The sequence below is a fragment of the Cyprinodon variegatus genome, unplaced genomic scaffold (assembly GCF_000732505.1).
Source record: "Cyprinodon variegatus isolate N-32 unplaced genomic scaffold, C_variegatus-1.0 Scaffold576, whole genome shotgun sequence".
Lineage (NCBI taxonomy): Eukaryota > Metazoa > Chordata > Actinopteri > Cyprinodontiformes > Cyprinodontidae > Cyprinodon > Cyprinodon variegatus.
Window position 1 is genome coordinate 221631 of NW_015151029.1, and position 18180 is coordinate 239810.

Here is an 18180-nt window from a genome sequence, read left to right on the forward strand (position 1 = left end):
ACCTTAAGAGGGTTTTAGATTCAGAGATGGCAAAAGTACTCACTTTCCGTACTTGAGTAAAAGTACAGATACTTGTGTTAAAAAATACTCTGGTAAAAGTGAAAGTACTGATTAAACTTCTTTACTCAAGTAAAAGTAACAAAGTACAGGCTTGTAAATTTACTTAAAGTATAAAAGTAAAAGTAGAAACCACTTTTTTCATGCCGTTGCCTACATTTTAAATGGATGTCTGCCAATAGGACTAGATCTCTGTTGTGTTCATTTTCAATCATCTCGTCGTCCATGCTACTATGCTAACGCCACCGCCACCAAGCTGCAATGATTTGCCGCCAATGAATACCGCCGAATCTGTCGATGCATCTTGTAGTGGTGCGTCAAATGCGACGTAGATTCCCATCCAATTAGATTGAATTTGGTATTGATGACGTGAAAAATAATAACGGTAACTCCATTGAAATGATTCAAAACTAAAGTAACGAGCCAATTTTTTAAAATGTAAGGAGTAGAAGTAAAAAGTCGCCATAAAAATAAGTAGTAAAGTAAAGTAAAAATATCAGAAAAATCTACTTGAGTACAGTCACAAAGTATTTGTACTTCGTTACTTCCCACCTCTGTTTAGATTTGATTTTTACCTAAAAATGTATCAAGTCCTAATGCAAACAATTGGTTCCTGCATAAAAGTAACACTTTTATCTCTAGTTTAATTCATTTTGCAGATGCTGTGGGTGATTTACCTGAAAAAAACAAATTCCTCTATTTTTTTTTTTACCTTGGCCTATACACACGAGTGGGTCATTTTTTTTAGTAATATATCAGTTTGGTTAGAGGGAATTCCTTCTTTTAAAATTAAAATACATTAACTATTGATTCTTGGGTTGTAGCATTGTGGTCAGCATGCATTAAAAGTGAAATTATTAAATTATTTGTGCCATTAGCCACGGTAAAGAAAAGAACCATGTAACTCCATACAAGGATTTGAACTGTCAAATGATATGAATTTCATCTAAAGGGAATCATTCACAAAAACATGGAAATGCAGAGTTAAAATTCCATCAAATTATCCTATTCCAAGGCTTTAGGAAAAGCCCAAGCTTAAAGAGGGCCCTCTCCTGTTGACATGCTAAAGTGCAACCCCCTCCCATTTTAAAAGTGCTTCACTTTATTTAGTTTACATTGTTCTTCAGCCACACAAAACAATTCATCTCAGATCACAAGCTGCGTTTATATTTGTCTTTGTTTAGGTATTTGGATGTTTCCCTGCTGGGAACTTACTGCTTTTAATTTATAAAATTCCATTTTAATAACATAACTAATAGATACATTGTTATCAGACTTTGGTAAAGATGCTTTTTTGTTTTGTTTTATAGAAATGATGGTATTTGGGTAAAACTGCAGGTAGATTTCATTCATCTTCACCATCCAGATAACTTTCCATTGTTGTAGAAAAGTTTTTCTCATTTAGGTCTGCTGTTATTCTAAATGCCTTAACATTGTGTAGATAGATCCAAGATTGACTGTGTATGCAAGATGACTTTATAGACAACAAATGCATTATTTTATCCTCTACATGTAAGCATTGAATTAGAACTAAATAAGTGTATTTTTTTATTTAGTTTTCAAGAAAAAAGCGAGACATTGTCTTTCTATCTAATCAACATAAAAAAACTAAGAACACTGAACAATTTATGTGTAGTTGCTCACCAGATTTGTTGATAAACACTGCCACCTAGAGGTCACTCCCTTGTGTAAACCTGACATGCTTTTAAAGTCGGATTCTGATTTCAAATGGCATTTCTGTCCAGATTAGGTATTTAAAATCGATTACTGACCAGAAAATAATCCAACTTCATTCTATTATCTCAAAATAAAATCAGAAATAATCAAAACACAATAATTCAAACTCTGATGTGAAAGTAGTCAGCCTTTATAAAGCATTTTATTCAAGAAATGTACAATTGTTTTTTTTTTTGTCCTCAAAGTAACCCATATGATCTGAAGGGAAAAAAAGAGGATCTCCACAGTGCTCTACAAAGCATATAAGCACAAAGTATATACTTGTATAAGGTGAAAATACTGAGGTTTATATTACAGAACAGCTATCAACAGAAACAGACAGATAAACAAGTGAAATATATTAATCCAACATGTCAAAGGGGATCATTTCTTATTCTTATATAAAAAATAAATAAATAAATGAAAGCACATTTTCCCCTTAAAGCTTGGCTTTGTTTCTTTTATATCACATATTTACTGAATTTCAAAGGGATCTGCTGCTACAGTACTTTTTGACACTAAAAAGTAAAAACCGGAAACGAGCGGCAGCACATGCGATATGACGAATCGGAGACAACGCCTCACATTCTTTCTAACTACACATGCAGAACTACACAAATTTACAATTTATTTAACAACAACGCCTTGGAAGAGGTTAGCATTTTGTAACCATTTCTCATATGGCTGATTTTGCATTGAGTTATGACATTATTTAGATTTTAATCTGTTTTAAATCAATTCTGTATTTTTTAAAAAGGTACCTAATGAGAAGCATTTGTTGAACATTTTCATTTCTTATGTATATCGGCAGCCAACAATAAAAAAAACAACATAATTTTGACTACTTCACCTCGTCAGGTAAACAAACATGAACGTCACACATTTTCAGTACAAAAACAGCAAAGCGGTCGACAAAAAAAAACATTTATTAAGAATCATTTGCTAAATTTCAGTCAAAGTAGTCGTAACATACTCAGGTTGATAAAAGTGGTTCCCTTATTAAAGACAATAAACACATACAGAATAAGCCTCTTGCATTTCTACAATCCCCCTTTTTTTTCCTGAGGCAAAAAAAATAAATACTACTGTAGTTTATCAAGGTGTCCTCAAGTACTTCTGGTAGGAGAATCACTTCATTAAAGGGCCATGCTGTTTCAAAACATGAAAATAAGTCTGGGCACTTCGGCACCATCATCAGCTCTCTGTATACTTATGCGTTACCTCGTTTAATAAAATCAAATCAAAGGATTTGTCCAACAATCTACAGCAAAGCTGCGCTTTCAGTGCCTAAGAAAACCCAATGCTTGTTACAGAATCACAGAGAAATGATCTAAAGCAGTTTCCTTAACACCAGAACACGTAACCTCAGTCATTAATAAAAGGTTCAAAGAACTTCCTCGTAACAGTGCTTGGATTTTAAAATGTCACCGTAAAAAAATAAAAACATTAGCTCCATCAGGTTTGATGTTTTTAACTGCAAAACAGAGGAAGCACTGGAGGGAATGTAATTCATCTTACAAGCGCATCAAACACAACAAAGTACTGCGTTACTCATATCGCCGTCTCTTTTATATTTTATAGCAGGACAGCAAACAAGCTGCTCATCAAAAGTGGCGGTAAGCAGGGGGGTGGCGAGTTTGAGAATCATCCCCAAGGAGACGTCAGAGCCAAACGCTTCCTTTAATGTGACGCACTGTTCTGTTCCCTACAAAGTGAAGCTTGGCCCCATAGAGACGGAGTGGAGTACGGTATTTTCTTTGGAACAAACAGCGGCGCAGCACATCAGTTAATAGAGCACGGCTCCCAGAGGAGAGCTCAATATAGGACACTCTTCCTCTTCCTCCACTTGAGCTATTAATACACCCAAACAAAAGAAGAGGCTTAATGAGGCAGCTACGGGGAACTCATGCGAGCTAACTTAGACGAGAGCTTTGTAGTGTTTAGTTTCAAGGATCCCGGCTTTTTTTTTTTTTTTTTTATAAGGGCAACAGATCCCCACTTTGCTTCATCTTTTACGGTTGATGCTATTGGATGAAAAAAGAAAAAGCACCGTACATGTACATTGTGCTATGCCATTTTCTGTTTAAACCCATTCGGTCTGATCTTTTCTTTAAAGGATAAAAGCAACGCAGCGGCAAAAAGAGATGCATAGTTTCAGGCATGAAAGAAAATATTTTTTCATGCAGTTTAAAAGCAGCTACCTTTAAGTTAATGCTTTGGTTCAGATTAGAAGTGCATAAAAATGGCCAATGGTGAGAGCGTGTTTGAATAAACACAATAGTCAAGCTCAGGGATAATATTTCACATTTGACTGCCAGTTAATTTATATACCCTGTATATAAATCAATAAAATACAGCATTTAACTTCATAGCAGAAAGACACACATAATATCTAGTATTAAAATTGCCAAATATATTGATTAAAACACTGGGACTTTGTTATATTTAGGCTAAGATGAATATAAAGATGCAGAGATATCAAAGGGTTAACGCAATTGGTTGAACTTTTAAGCTTTGTGTCTACTGAGCAGTGGGAGGCTCAAAAATTCCACCTTTTCTCGCTCAGTGAATGCACCATACTGAGTGCTACCAGGTCAGGACAACACCACCACCACTCTTTGGTGTGAATGCAATTACTGAATGAAGGGCGCTCAAAGTTAGCCGTTTTCCGTAGCAGGAAGGTGGTGAAGCACAGAAATGGGAAGATAAAGAAAAAAGGGATTTAAATAGACACCATATGTAAAGAAGTCTGACTCTTCAGTGATTAAATCAGCTTCTTTTTTCTGTGTCCCTATGTGTGCCACGTCTTTACCACCAAGATCAATGTCTGCTATCAACATCAAGTTCTACTCATGGATTATGAGCAGGAACAATTAAAGATCTCTCTCTTTTCAATCCAAATAAGCTCTATTTGAGACCTACCCTGTTTAATTCAGTACGGTTCATTCAGGCAGCAACACAAAGAGAGAGCAAGACTTTCAGGAAGTAACAGAAAGGCTGACCAGAGAACCAGTCATTACTCTGTTTGACCTTGCTTAGCTTTCAACCTTTATCTAATATGGAAATGTCACATCTTCTAGGAAACACATCCAGAGCCTGTTTTTTTTTTTTTTTTAATGGTGATCATGCTAAGAGTTTAACATTTTTTTGTTTTAAACTCTGATAATCTCACATGACAAGAAAGCTAAAAAAGGAGATATTTTCACTGCTGTTCTTGCTTTTTTTTTAAGCTATTTATAAAGAAATTGGAGTTAGCTAGAAATCAGCATCAGCAGAAAATAGTAGGTCGAGCACACATCTCTAGTAAAACTGGGTTTGGTACGTTTATAAAAAAATCAGGAAAAAAAGAGGTCCCAATTCGATTCAGGGACTTTAAATGTGCAAGTAAACAAATGCAAGCTGATCAAGTAGGAGTCGGCCTTTGAGGCCATAAATAAAAGGGGAGAAAAATTTATATTTCAGTTCACATTATAACTTGCACTGAAATTTGGCACGAACCAGAGATCTGCACAGCTCCTTGTTTCATACATGAAACGGGACATGATCGATTGAGCAAGCATCAAAGACCAGAAGCGATCTGAAAACTTAATCAGATAGAAAATGATGTGAAATACTTAAGAAAGCGGCTCGATTTTCTTTTTTTTTTTTTTTTTTCAAGCACAACCCTTAAAAATCCCCACCTCTACACTCATAGCTGGAAAGTGGACATTACTTGATTCTTGAAACTTCCTGTTAATTTGTTTAATCATTTCTGAACAGGAGACCGCTTAAAACTGCCCATTTCAGTCCTCAGTAGGAGGGAGTTACGACTTCGTATCATATTGGGCAGATCTTGGTTTTTCATTTGGGCCAAAGATCTAACTGGCTGTAGTAGGAAGCACACAATTGCGTCCAACACAGTGCAACAAAAGTTTAATCCCACTATTGTGCTAAATGCTGCTGATCTGAAGATAGGAGCACATTAACAACCAGCCATGCTAGGTTATGAAGAGCTAACACATTGTTAGGAGGGAGCAACAACTCTAAATAATCTCTGCTCTCAGGGTGGCATCCCAGCGGGCTGCAGAGCTCTCAAACTGATGAAACTACAGATGGCGTTCTTTCTTTAATGGTTTGCTATGTGCCTTAAATGCACACATTTTTAGGGTTATTTCTTTCATGATACTATTTTTTAAAGCCTTACTGCATCCAATATTTCTTTCAGGCTCATTTGGAACCATAAATAAGTTAACAATATAGCCTTTCATAAATACACTACAGTCTAAAATTTACATATAAATAAAAGCTCCATCTCACAGAGACTTCTTAAAGAAGCAATTTGTCCCATGGTTTCATTACGCATCTTCTTTCTGTTTGACAAAAAATACGAAGCCACTAAGGTTTAAATACTACGAGTTTCCCTTTAAAAAAAACATCACCTAGAGACGTGGACAAATACGGAGAACGAGGAGAGGACAGAGCTCCTGCTTTCATGATGAGTACAAAGATGTCTCTCCCTTCCATCTTGCTGGACTGGAAACAGTGGGGCAGCCCTTAAGACAATGATAAATTCTGCCTGGTTCAGTCCCTGATTGATGTTGAGGAAGCGTGAATGTCAGAGAAAAAGAAAGGAGAGGCTATTGCTAAAGATGATTGATTGATTTGTCTTACAGTGCAAGCTTCTGCGCCTGCTGCATGCTCGATTCTGGTGACATGCAGGCGTCCATGCAATAGAGCTGGAGGCAGAAAATTGCCAGGGATGAAGACAAAGAGGAGAGCTGTCATCAGTTGGATCCACAGTCCATCAATAAGACTGAATGTGGATTTATCTCACTGTCCTTCTGTGAAGTGAAAGGCTGAAAGTGTTGTCTGTTCTCCAGAGTCCGTCTCTTCGGTCCCTGCCGCGGTAACAGGAGGGCTGCTGGAAGGCTGTGGATTGGGTTCGCCCTCTGTTAATGTCTTCTCTTGAGACTGGGAGGAAGAGGAAGAGGAATGGGTGCTCTCGCTGGAACTGCTGCGGGTCTCTGTGCTGGTACTTGTCTTTTTCATTTTCCTCCTCTTGGCTAGTGGCGCCTTGTCCACCGTTTGTAGGCGGAAACCTTCTCGTTTACATTTGTTAAATGCCTAAAAAAAAAAAGGTGGGAGGGTTATTTACATGTTCTTTTTCTAACAATCTCTTGTTTTAACTATTCGTCTAACCTTTTTCTGCTTCAACATATATTTAAAAATGGCTTTTTGGTTTTGACTGCCTTTTTTTACTGTAAACACAGTTTAGCATACAACCATGTGATGCAGAAAACTAACTCTAACGCTTTGGGAATTGCCTTTCTTTGCAGGTCTGGGGAAATTGGTTAAAATTGAACTAAATACAAGGCAAACCAGATACACTAAAACTATTAATAACTAGAATAGTTCAGATAAACACAGAATCATGTATAAAAAGTGGAATCCTCCAGATAATCAGACTATTACTATAATTAAAGATCTGTAGATGAGCAACGATGGAAGATACAGAACCCAAACTTTTAGCAATATTTAGTTTTACAAAACAAACAACTAAATATACATTGCTTCAAACTTCCTCTGTTGGGTTTCTTGATCTTCTACTCTTATATGTTTAATATTTAAAAATAGTATACAGTTTTTTGTGCACGTTTCTTACTGGTTATCATTGCTTTCTTACATTAAAGGTGGCTTTGACGCAGGTGTGAACGGTGGCAGTGGAGGAGCCCAGAATGTCTGGGGTCATGAGTGGGTTGGAGGACAGCTGGCTGTCGTCCTGGAGCCAGGCGTTGTAGCGGAGGCCGCACATCTTAATCCTCTTGTCTGGATCCACGGTCAGGAGCTCTGCGGCAAAAAAAGACCCAGATAATTCGCTTAACACATGAAAGAAGAAGGCAGGTCATGTGGGAGTCCTCTGAATAAGTTCTTCCCAAATTCAAACAGTTTATCCATTGCAGAGGTGTTTAAATGGTCCTATTGGCTAAGAGGTAGCAGGGAGCAGTGATAGGGATTATGATGTGTACTTAATGAGTTTTTGATCTTTAACTGGATTAAAATTCAAACGAATAAAGCATTAGATGTTTAGTAAATATGTGTAAGAATATCATAACTATATTAGGTTTTGAGAGAAATAGGATTTTTTTTATATTATGTCACAAAACATTTTATAAATGACAAGCAGAGCCAGTGGCGCCCATGTATGGCAGCCTTACTTCTGACTGTGGGACCCATTGCAACTGTGGCTACAATGCAGCTTGTAGAATGGGTGAATGACTGAATGTAGAGTTAAACTCCTTGGGAAAAGGTGATATACAAGTACAGGATACAGGTGATTGTGGCAGGACTAGTAGGCCTGTTTCTAAAGGGGTTTCAAATGTGTTGCCTGTGTGATTTGAATGGGGAAGGGATTTATGGAGGAGAGAATGGAAGTGATCACGTACTTATACTTCAGTCTTGCCTTTAAAAACACGTAAAATTTTCAAAATAAAGCTAATTTCGAGCACAAAAGATACTTGATCTCTGGAATCATTAATATACAATTGAAAAACTGGGTCTGAATTGTGAAACATGATCAAAAGATGCGACGATTATCTATAGCTGATTGGTATAAAGGCATCATGGTGGCCCTCAGATGCAGTCTGTAACACGTCATTCTAAAGAGAAGGCTTCTCTAAACTGTACTCATTACTAGGGGTGTAAATAATAATCGTTTTGTATCGATGCATCGATCCAACAGCCGACGATCCGATGGATCAATACGTCTGCAAAAGTATCGATTCATGTTTTTTTTCCTGCGGTCTATTTTTATCCATTTGCTCCTGGATGTAATTCTCCCTCCCATGCTGCGGTGGCGCTAAACCTATTTTGCCCTCCTACCTCGCTTCCTGTTTATACTCTTACAGCAGTGTGTTGAAGCTTGACACAGACATTTTAGATTTATGCCCAATATTGAAGCGTGGTCTGCGCTACACGCTGTGGGTTTAGATACGGCCGAGGCGGTGAGGAAGTGGGGGCGAGTTTAGTCCGACGACGGAGGGACATGAGGGCCAAAAAGAGCGGAGATCCAGGTGGAAAAAGGGTCCCAGCGTTCTCGCGCACCTCGCTCTTCTAGCGGGTCAAACTTCACAAGTTGTTTCCCGCAATTTCAGTCATAAAAACAAAACAAGCCGGCCTCCTGTCTGCTGCACTGTTTGCGGTCAGCTACTGCGTCTGTGGAGGGGGCGGGACGTCTGGAGTCAAGGTATTGCATTGCACTCATTGCACTGATTTTGTGCAGTTTTTTTGATGCAAGGCCTTTCAGAATCTATAACGCAGCGGTATTATTATTTTTCAGTGAATGAGGTTTTAATAGGAATAGGTGGAGTGCAACTTTTCTACTTCTGTTATTTGTTGTTGTTTCTCAAAAAAAATGCATAAAGATATTACAGCTTTCATTCATTTATTTCAAATTTGAAACATTGTCTAGCCTGTAAGGTGTAAAAAAAAAGAAAAGATCCAATTAATCGAATTAAATCGTATCGTGGTGTATTCTTGAGTATCAAAAATAATCAAATCGTTGGTTCAGGAAATCGATACTGAATCGAATCGCCATGATGGATGTGATTTATACCCCTAATCATTACAGCGAAAATGTTTACTCAAAATAAATGCAACTTAAGAAGATACTTGCAAAAAAAAAAAGTTAAAACATAGAGGTAGGTGCTCCAGTAAATGAAAAAACAACAACAAACATGATAGTTAGGATACTGAGTTTTAGCAGATAAATAAAATATGAGAATTGTAATTACAAACCGAGCAAGAAAAATCTTTATCAGTGTTCCTCATTACTGAGATACTTGTAGTGAGTTAATCCCATTAATATATAATTCACTATGTGAAGCTACTGCTTGAAGAGGTGAATGCTTCACCGAAGTTCAGATAAGGACAAACTTCCTGTTTCGACAGCATTTCTTTGTCTAAGTTAAAATCTGGGTTTTTTATCTGTGAGGCTGCAAACACACCAATATCCCAGCTCTGAAAATACTTTTACTGAATTTGATCACATCACAAAAATAATCTTCAGATGTGATGTCACTAAGATCAGGTAGTGGAAATAGTGAGGGGGAAGGAAATGATGCTTAGCTCTGATGTTTGTTTTTATACAAAAGATGAGCGTCAGGATTGATTCCTTTACCTCGATACTCCAAAATTAAAATCAAAGGCAATTATTGGCTTCAGAATTTATAAAAATAATGTCAGTGTGAGTACAGCTCATCTGTCTCTAAACCAAAAAGGTTTATTGGAGAACGTTAGTGAACAAACAGCATCATGGCGACCAAGGAAGATGGCAGAGGGGTCATGGATTATGTTAGAAAACAGCATTCTTTGTTTAAGATATTGTTGTTTATTCCATCATGTTGATAACAAACAGGGTAGGAAGGTGTAAATCTCCCACAGTATGGCTTTGGAAGAGTGGTAAGGTGAAAGCCCCTGCTGAAAAAAGCATTGCAAATGCTGAGTTTACACTTCTGAAAGGTGAAAGATGATGCACATTAGATTAGACTTAACAGATGGATGATGGAACAGTAACGCCTCACCCTCCACCACCCCAGTGGCACGATGGTGGAAGGATCATAATGTGGTGTGTTTTTTTTTCTTTACCAAGGAGAAAGAAGCTGGTTAGAGTTATTGGGAAGATGGGATGAAGCTAAATGCAAGACAATCTTAGAAGAAACCCTGATAGAGGGATAAAAGGATTGGACGGATGTTCAAATTTCAGCATTACAACAACTCTAAACACGCAACCAGTAACCACGAGGAAATGAGTCAAATTCAAGTGGATTTGTGTGTTAGAAAGGCCTAGTCTGGTGCATTTTGAGCCAGGTTGCCTGGAGAGAGTGTCCAAACAAACTCTCCTTAAACTTTGCTGGAAAACAATGGAAACCTTTTTTTTTCCACTTCAAAAATATGAAACATTTCGCATTAATCTATCTCTGTAAAAGAGACTGAAGTGAGTTTGTTGAACATGACGAAATGTGAAAATGTTCCAAAGGTTAAACATCAATTTCAATGCTAAGTACTTAATTAAATCTATGTACTTTTCATTAGTGTTTCAAAAAACAAACATGTTTAGGTCAAAGCAGCGGTGAAGAGGAAACAGACTCACCTTGTATCAGGTCTTTAGCCTGCTGGGATACATTTCTCCAGGCCTCGCCTCCAAAAGAGAAATCTCCTTGTTTGATTTTGTGCATGATCTCCTCAGCACTCGTATGGATCAGGCTCTTCTCCTGACATTGAAAAGGAACCTGCCCAGACAGCATGGTGTACTGCAACAGCAGGGAAACCAGCATCAGTACAGAATACACACTTAATTACCCACTTATAAAGTAATGTTCACATGTGGTGTAAGTGTGGCACACTAACTGAAATATTTGTTTTATTTTATAGCACGCTGCCTACACTGAGCTGGGAAAGGAACAAGCCACTAGTGCTTATATGGCATGCTTTAAAAGTGCCCTCGACCGATCACGACCGTCCACATTTTTTCATTGTTACGCTGCCTGTTGTTGACCATGGTTGAACCAGCACTAAAAAATAGAGTGTCCTGTGCTCAGCTGAATAAACAGGATGCTCTCACCTTCGCCCGCTTACATCTGCCCTCAGATTTCTCATTAAAAGGACAGCAGTGGGGAAGAGCTCTTTTGGCTGCAGTTTCAGCTCACTTGGCTTGCAGGGCATTGTGCACACAGCATGTCAGAAGCAATTTGATTAAAGCTTCATAAAAGAGACTAGTATGAAGCTCCCCCCCACCCCCCCATCCTCCATCCAACCGCAGGGAGAACAGCAGAGCAGCAGATAAATATAAAGCCATTGCCCTGTACGGATGACTGGCCAGAACAGAAAGAGAAATCTCTGCCTCCAATTCTTATTTTCTCATCTCCCTCTTAATCCAGAAATGTCATAAAGAGTTGAATAACAGTGCAGGTTTGCAAAAAAAAAAAAATAAATTGTTTGCAAAAACCGACTCACTTAAATCTGTGGTGCAATTTTAATTAAGTATGTTTATCTCAAGGTACCATATGGTAAAAAATAAAATCATCCACAATACCCATCATTCATCTTTTTTTTTTTTTTTTTTGTATGTTTAAGATTATAACAGATTAACCATTTTGAAGAGAAAAAACTATTGAAACAGGCAACGGGAAATAAAATAATATGGCTGGCTCCTGGTCTTTTTAAACCTCCATTTTGGCCAAATTCATGTTTCTCTAGTTGTTATAAGAATATACAAAATTAGGAATGCACGATATAATCGGCCCCCTATCGGTATCGGCCTTAAAACTGAATATCGGACATCGGCCACCCCACCGATATTTAACCCGATATTTGATCAGCTTCTGAGTTTCTAAAGTCTTAAAAAAATAAAAATAAATACTACTTCTTCTTCTTCCTCAAAAACTTCTTTTTTACAGACTTAAAAACTTCTAAAGACGAGGGAAAAAATATTGATCCATTAAAATATCCCAATATCTTCATATGCTGATATATTGCCATTTAAAAACACCATATCAATCTCTTTTACTAATGAAATATTGCTATATGTCATCGTTATGCTACGAAATCCCCCGAAAATTCACAAAATTTTGCCATATTTTTATATGTTGATATATTGACGCGGTATCGATCTATTTTACTAACAAAATCTCACAACAATTTGCAAAATATCACGAGAGTTTGTAACAGAACGATGAAATTTCACCAGATTTTGAAAGTAAAATAGATCGATACCGCGTTTTTAAAAATCAATTTGATATCAGCATATGAAAATATATTTGAGTATATTATTTTTCAAAGTGTCAGAAACGGATAACAAAACTGCTATTTTCAATGACTACTTATTTTTGTCCAGCTTTAACATCGGTATCGATATCGGTTATCGGCTACATGAGTTTTAAAATATCGGCATATCGGATATCGGCCAAATTCCCAATATCGTGCATCCCTATACAAAATATTATTTTGTAACCCTCCTGCAAATATTAACTTTCTCAGAGTGCAAAGGTGACATTGCTTACTGATATCTTAAAGAGAGAAAATAGTAGAATGAAAACATTTTAAATTGGCTTCAGCATTGTATTTTTGTGATTAAAAGAGATAGCGTGGCTAATCTTTCCCAGAATGCACTACTCTTTACCTGGAATTTTAGATAAAATGCCACCTTTACATGTCGATGTTCGCTCTCTTAAAGGGGAAGGCCAGTTTTTTTACATTGGGCCCTTGATTTTACGTTATTACATCATGTTCTACTCACCCATATTAGTTTTGTGTCATTTGGAGCCGTTCTGAAGATATTCCGTTAGGTTATATCCAAGTAACGTCTTCCTTTGAGCAAACGACTTGAAGAAACAAACTAAACTGTTCATAATTTATTCTTTATGGTACGCCAGCATTCAGAACCTGTAGGCCAATCACTGTCCCCCAGACATCAGCGGTTATATTTTCTATATCTATATATATATTTTTTTTAAATAAAGTGGAATGTGTACGACGTCATCCGCGCGCGCCGGTTACCGTTCATTCCTCCTGTCCGCTGAACTGCTGCTAGTTTTCCTCAGATGCCTGGAAGATGTCTAGTGCTGCTACCGCGCCGCTTTGTTTTTAAAAGATATTAATTTTAAAAATATAACTGTGGATGTCTGGGGGACAAGGGCCCAATGTAAAAAAAAAACAACGAAATTCCCCTTTACCAAGCTCCAGAAAATGGTTTCCAATAAAATATCTTCCACAGTTTGATATTTGTAAATTGTTCGCTTTTAATTTGTATTGAGGTTAGATAGATATTTTAAATATGATACACAAAGTTAATAGAGTATCCCTAATATTTATTCAACATAATATATTTACAAAACCCTTAAGGGCACAATCTATTTAGTTTGAAAAGGCAAAGCCCCCATCTGTGGGGCTGGGAAGTCCCCCTTTAAATAAGGGCTTATTTGTGATGCTAATTTTAAGCCTGTGATTCAAAACTTTAGTTATGAAACTATGAGGATGTAATTTCAAATAATTATTCACTCAGTGGCTTTTACTACAGCAGATCCTTCCGGTCTACTGTCATTAACATCTACAACAATTGGTGGAAGAAATCCTTGTTACTTTTAACAATATTTGATTTCCCTTTGGAATAAATAAGCACTTTTGGATTTAACTGAATTATTAAAATTGTTGCAGACATAATTTGTCCTAAAGCAGGACAAATTAGGCACAAAAAACAAAACAATGTAAAATAGCCTCAGTATCATGATAAAGAAAAGTCTTCACAGTTGAGATTTTCCTCAGATTTCGGAGACGAAAACAAAACTTGAGAAAACCTAGAAAACTTCTGAAGCAGAAATGTTTTTAGCTTTGTGGTGTAAACTGGTGAAGGCCCATCATAAACTCAAAATTCAGATCTTTTTCTCATCGGTGATTCATATTTTTCAGCATCATATGTAGCAACTAGAATTCGAATTGGATAATGGAGTTAAGATTTACATTTCCTGTGGAATGCATGCATAGAATGACATTGTAGATAGCATAGCTGTTTTAATCGTGATAAAAAGAACATTTAAAAATTTTATTCCATTAATACTTAAAAAAAACAACTGTAAAACATTTTTAAAACATCTCATCTCTCACAGCGCGAAAGCATAAAAAATATAATATAAAAATATGCTCTTATTTAAATCTGGTTTAGACAGAAAACTGTAATCCCTTCATCTCTAAAAGAAAAACTTTCCTGGTGTGTAAAGCACAAGATGTCCTTGTTAGGAATAAACGAACAACTGGAAACATGGATTCTCCATTTCTATAATTGTTGGACAATAAGCAAACTGATATTTTGCAACTTCAAACTGTGTCTTACATAAAAAAAAATGTATGTCTACAAAAAACTAAAAATGATTGCTTAAAATGAAATAAGGAGTAAGAACTGCAGAAGTCAAAATAAAACTTAAAACTAAACTAAATTTGTTTAATTCATAGCGGTTGGCTTTTATACTTCCAATACTATTTATACTTGAATCGCTGACATTCTCATTGTCGCATATCGAACTACACTGTACTTTTAGGAATAGCATTTCATTATTAAGGAGCACACACTTACCAGAATGACCCCCAGACTCCAGAGGTCACAGGACTCATCATAGCCGTTATATTTGAGGATCTCTGGGGCAGCGTACTGCAGGGTGAAGCAGGGAGTCTTCAGCAGCTGATTGTCTGGCGGTTTCAGACGAGCAAAGCCAAAGTCTATGATTTTTATCTCTGAGTTCTCACTCTCGTCCGTGAAGAGCAGGTTCTACAAAGCAATTCGAGACACGGACAGCCATCATTTTCTCTCTCTCTCTTTTTTTCCCCCTTCTGCTCGGTTTAGTCAAGAGCCTGCTAAATTGTATATCGAGACTGCCTAACTCCTTGTGACCCATGTTAGGGTCAAACAATTTTACTCTTGTTTGGTAGAAGATTGCAGAGTCAGAGTGACAACACGACACATTATATGCAGTTCAGAAAAACACAGTGATTGTCTCTTCAAAGCATATGATCCAGCCAGGCTGTGTTTACCACAAAATACATACATGAAAAAATTCTAGTCCTTCTCGGTTATGTCTGGTACCTCTGGTTTAAGGTCCCTGTGCACCACTCCTACATCATGCATGTGACTGACAGCGGACACCAGTTTGCGCATGATGCGGCTGGCCTCGGTTTCGCTGAAGTGTTGCTTCCTCCGGATTCTCTCCAGCAACTCTCCCCCACCGAGTAGTTCCAGAACCAGGAATGTGTGGAGCTGATGCAAAAAAATAAAAAATAAGACACAGAATGTGTTAGTTTTAGAGATTTTGCTGCTAGATTGGCCTGTTCTAATTACAGAGAAAAGGCCAGGATGAGAAAAACTACAAATAACTGAGAAAAGGATACTCTAAGTTCGCCATTTTCACAATATGATGCCTTTGGTAAATCACGCTCCAGTATCTATCATCTAAAAAAAAAATAATCCTTGATATGAGCCATGCTGCCCTCAGATGCCATGTATACTCTACATGTGCACCACTGCCCCACAGAAGAAGCACCACTATTCACCTCAGTATGTGAAATGCTTGAAACTAAAAATGATAATCCTGGCGATTTGTGAAAATCATTTTTTGACCACTAAGGGGCTCAGAAACCACCAAGATTCCATTCCCATAACAGCCTTACAAAATAAACAATAACTTAATCCTGTTAATCCAACACACATGCGGTGTAAATAGGGGTGTAAATAATAATGGTTTTGTGTCGATGCATCGATCCAACAGCCGACGATCCGATGCATCATTACGTCCGCAAGAGAATCGATTCATGTTTTTTTTTTCCTCCGGTCTATTTTTATCCATTTGCTCCTGGGCGTAATTCTCCCTCCCGTGCTGCGGTGGCGCTAAACCTATTTTTCCCTCCTACCTCGCTTCCTGGTTATACTCGTGCAGCAGTGTGTTGCAGTGAGCTTTACACAGACATTTTTTATTTATGCTCAATATTGAAGCGTGGTCTGCGCTACACGCTGTGGGTCTAGATACGGACAAGGCGGTGAGGAAGTGGAGGCGAGTTTAGTCCGACGACGGAGGGACATGAGGGCCAAAAAGAGCGGAGATCCAGGAGGGAAAAGGGTCCCAGCGTTCTCGCGAACCTCGATCTTCTTCACGAGTTGTTTTCTGCAATTTCGGTCATAAAAACAAAACGAGCCGGCCTCCTGTCTCACTGTTTGAGGTCAGTTACAATTTGGGGGAGGAGCAGCGGAGCGTCTGTGGAGGGGGCGGGACGTCTGGAGCCGAGGTATTGCATTGCACTCATTGCACTGATTTTGTGCAGTATTTTTTGATGCAAAGCCTTTCAGAATCTATAACACAGGGGGATTATTATTATTCAGTGAATGAGGTTTTAATAGGAATAGGTGGAGTACAACGTTTCTACTTCTGTTATTTTCTGTTGTTTCTCCAAAAAATGCATAATGATATTACAGCTTTTATTGATGTATTTCAAATTTGAAACATTGTCTAGCCTGTAAGGTGTAAAAAAATAAAAAAAATAAAAATATGAACAAATTAATCGAATCTTATCGTGGTGTATTCTTGAGTATCGAAAATAATCAAATCGTTGGGTCAGGAAATCGATACTGAATCGAATCGCCATGATGGATGTGATTTACACCCTTAATCGCAACCATGAAAAATGGATCCAAATTCTCCAAAGAGGGTATGATCTAAAAATTATTTTTTGACAGGAAATCTTTTTTAAAGTGACCTCAGTTTGAAAACTAATGAATGTGCAGCTTATATCTTCTTGTTTAAGGTGGCTCAAAGACACTGGAACTGGCTGAAATCGTTATTGGTAGTCAAAGCTTGACCAAGAAAATGCAGCTCAGAACCTTCTAATAACTTTTTTCAATGCATTTCAAAATAAAGACACCTAAATGTTTCCCACATTAGGATTGCTTCTTTTTGTCCAATCATATTTCTTACCAGACTCTGTTAAGAGTTATCCCCGAGCTATATTTCCCTCATAAATGTAACATGTTTTTTAAAAATGCAAATTTAATCAAGCTGTAATTGCCTAAACTGGATATTAAACAGACAAATGAAATGTTCCAACCAAAAACACAGACACGCAGCACATGCCTGATCTCATGATGGTGAGATCAAACCGTAATAGTATTGAGTAAATGTGAAAGGAGTCTAACAAAGATGGAAGGGAATAAAGTGTCTGGGCAGCGGGGTACAAATTCTCATTAGTGTTGGATCTAAGGAACAAAAGCAGGACGGAGCTGAGACGAAGCCAGGCAGCGCCGCTTTGATCTGGGTCACAGGCCTGCGACGTACAGTAATAACCCCGCTGAGCTCATCAGGACTAAAGTGGTGCTCCTGGGCATGAAGGACTTTGGCTAATGAACCTGTATGCAGTTGGGCGCTTGGATACACCTTCCAAATAACCGAGGTAGGCCACGTCAAAGTGCATGCACACTTAGTTTGGGTTAAGTGTGCAACTCTATTAGCAACACAAGTGAATCCAGGTTGTTTTCATTCTGCAGAACAAAAAGGTTGTTTATACAGCTGTGGGTTGGAAATAAATCTGCTTTGGAAAACCATGTTCAGAAATATTCACAGATAATACTATAAGGTAGAGAAAAAGACCAGAAAGGCTCCCAGGAGGCTCCTATTAATCTGCGCTGTTCCAATTCTAGCATTTAATAGGCTGGTGGTCTCATAGGGCCAAAAGAAAAGTGTGAAAAACAGATTTGATGCCAGAAGCTTCACCTGATCGTGGTAAATTTCATGTAACTTCACGATGTTTGGATGTCCGTCACAGAGCTTCAATGCTGCTATTTCCCTTTGAGTCTGCGCCTCCATCCTAAAAAAAAAAGAAGAAACATTTTGAGATAAC

At 37.7% G+C, this 18180-nt stretch overlaps 1 protein-coding gene across 1 annotated transcript in view; it reads right to left on the bottom strand.

Annotated features, from left to right (window-relative positions):
* Positions 1–5494: 5494 nt before the first annotated feature.
* Positions 5495–18180, bottom strand: part of LOC107095820 (ribosomal protein S6 kinase alpha-5-like) — a 36786-nt gene continuing 24100 nt past the window's right edge. The window contains exons 12-17 of the mRNA XM_015392145.1: positions 18054–18147; positions 15383–15553; positions 14876–15067; positions 10901–11060; positions 7436–7599; positions 5495–6876 (exon numbers count right to left, since the gene is read on the bottom strand). Of these exons, the coding sequence (XP_015247631.1) occupies positions 6583–6876; positions 7436–7599; positions 10901–11060; positions 14876–15067; positions 15383–15553; positions 18054–18147 (1075 nt within the window). The 3' untranslated portion in view covers positions 5495–6582. The remainder of the gene's footprint in view (positions 6877–7435; positions 7600–10900; positions 11061–14875; positions 15068–15382; positions 15554–18053; positions 18148–18180) is intronic.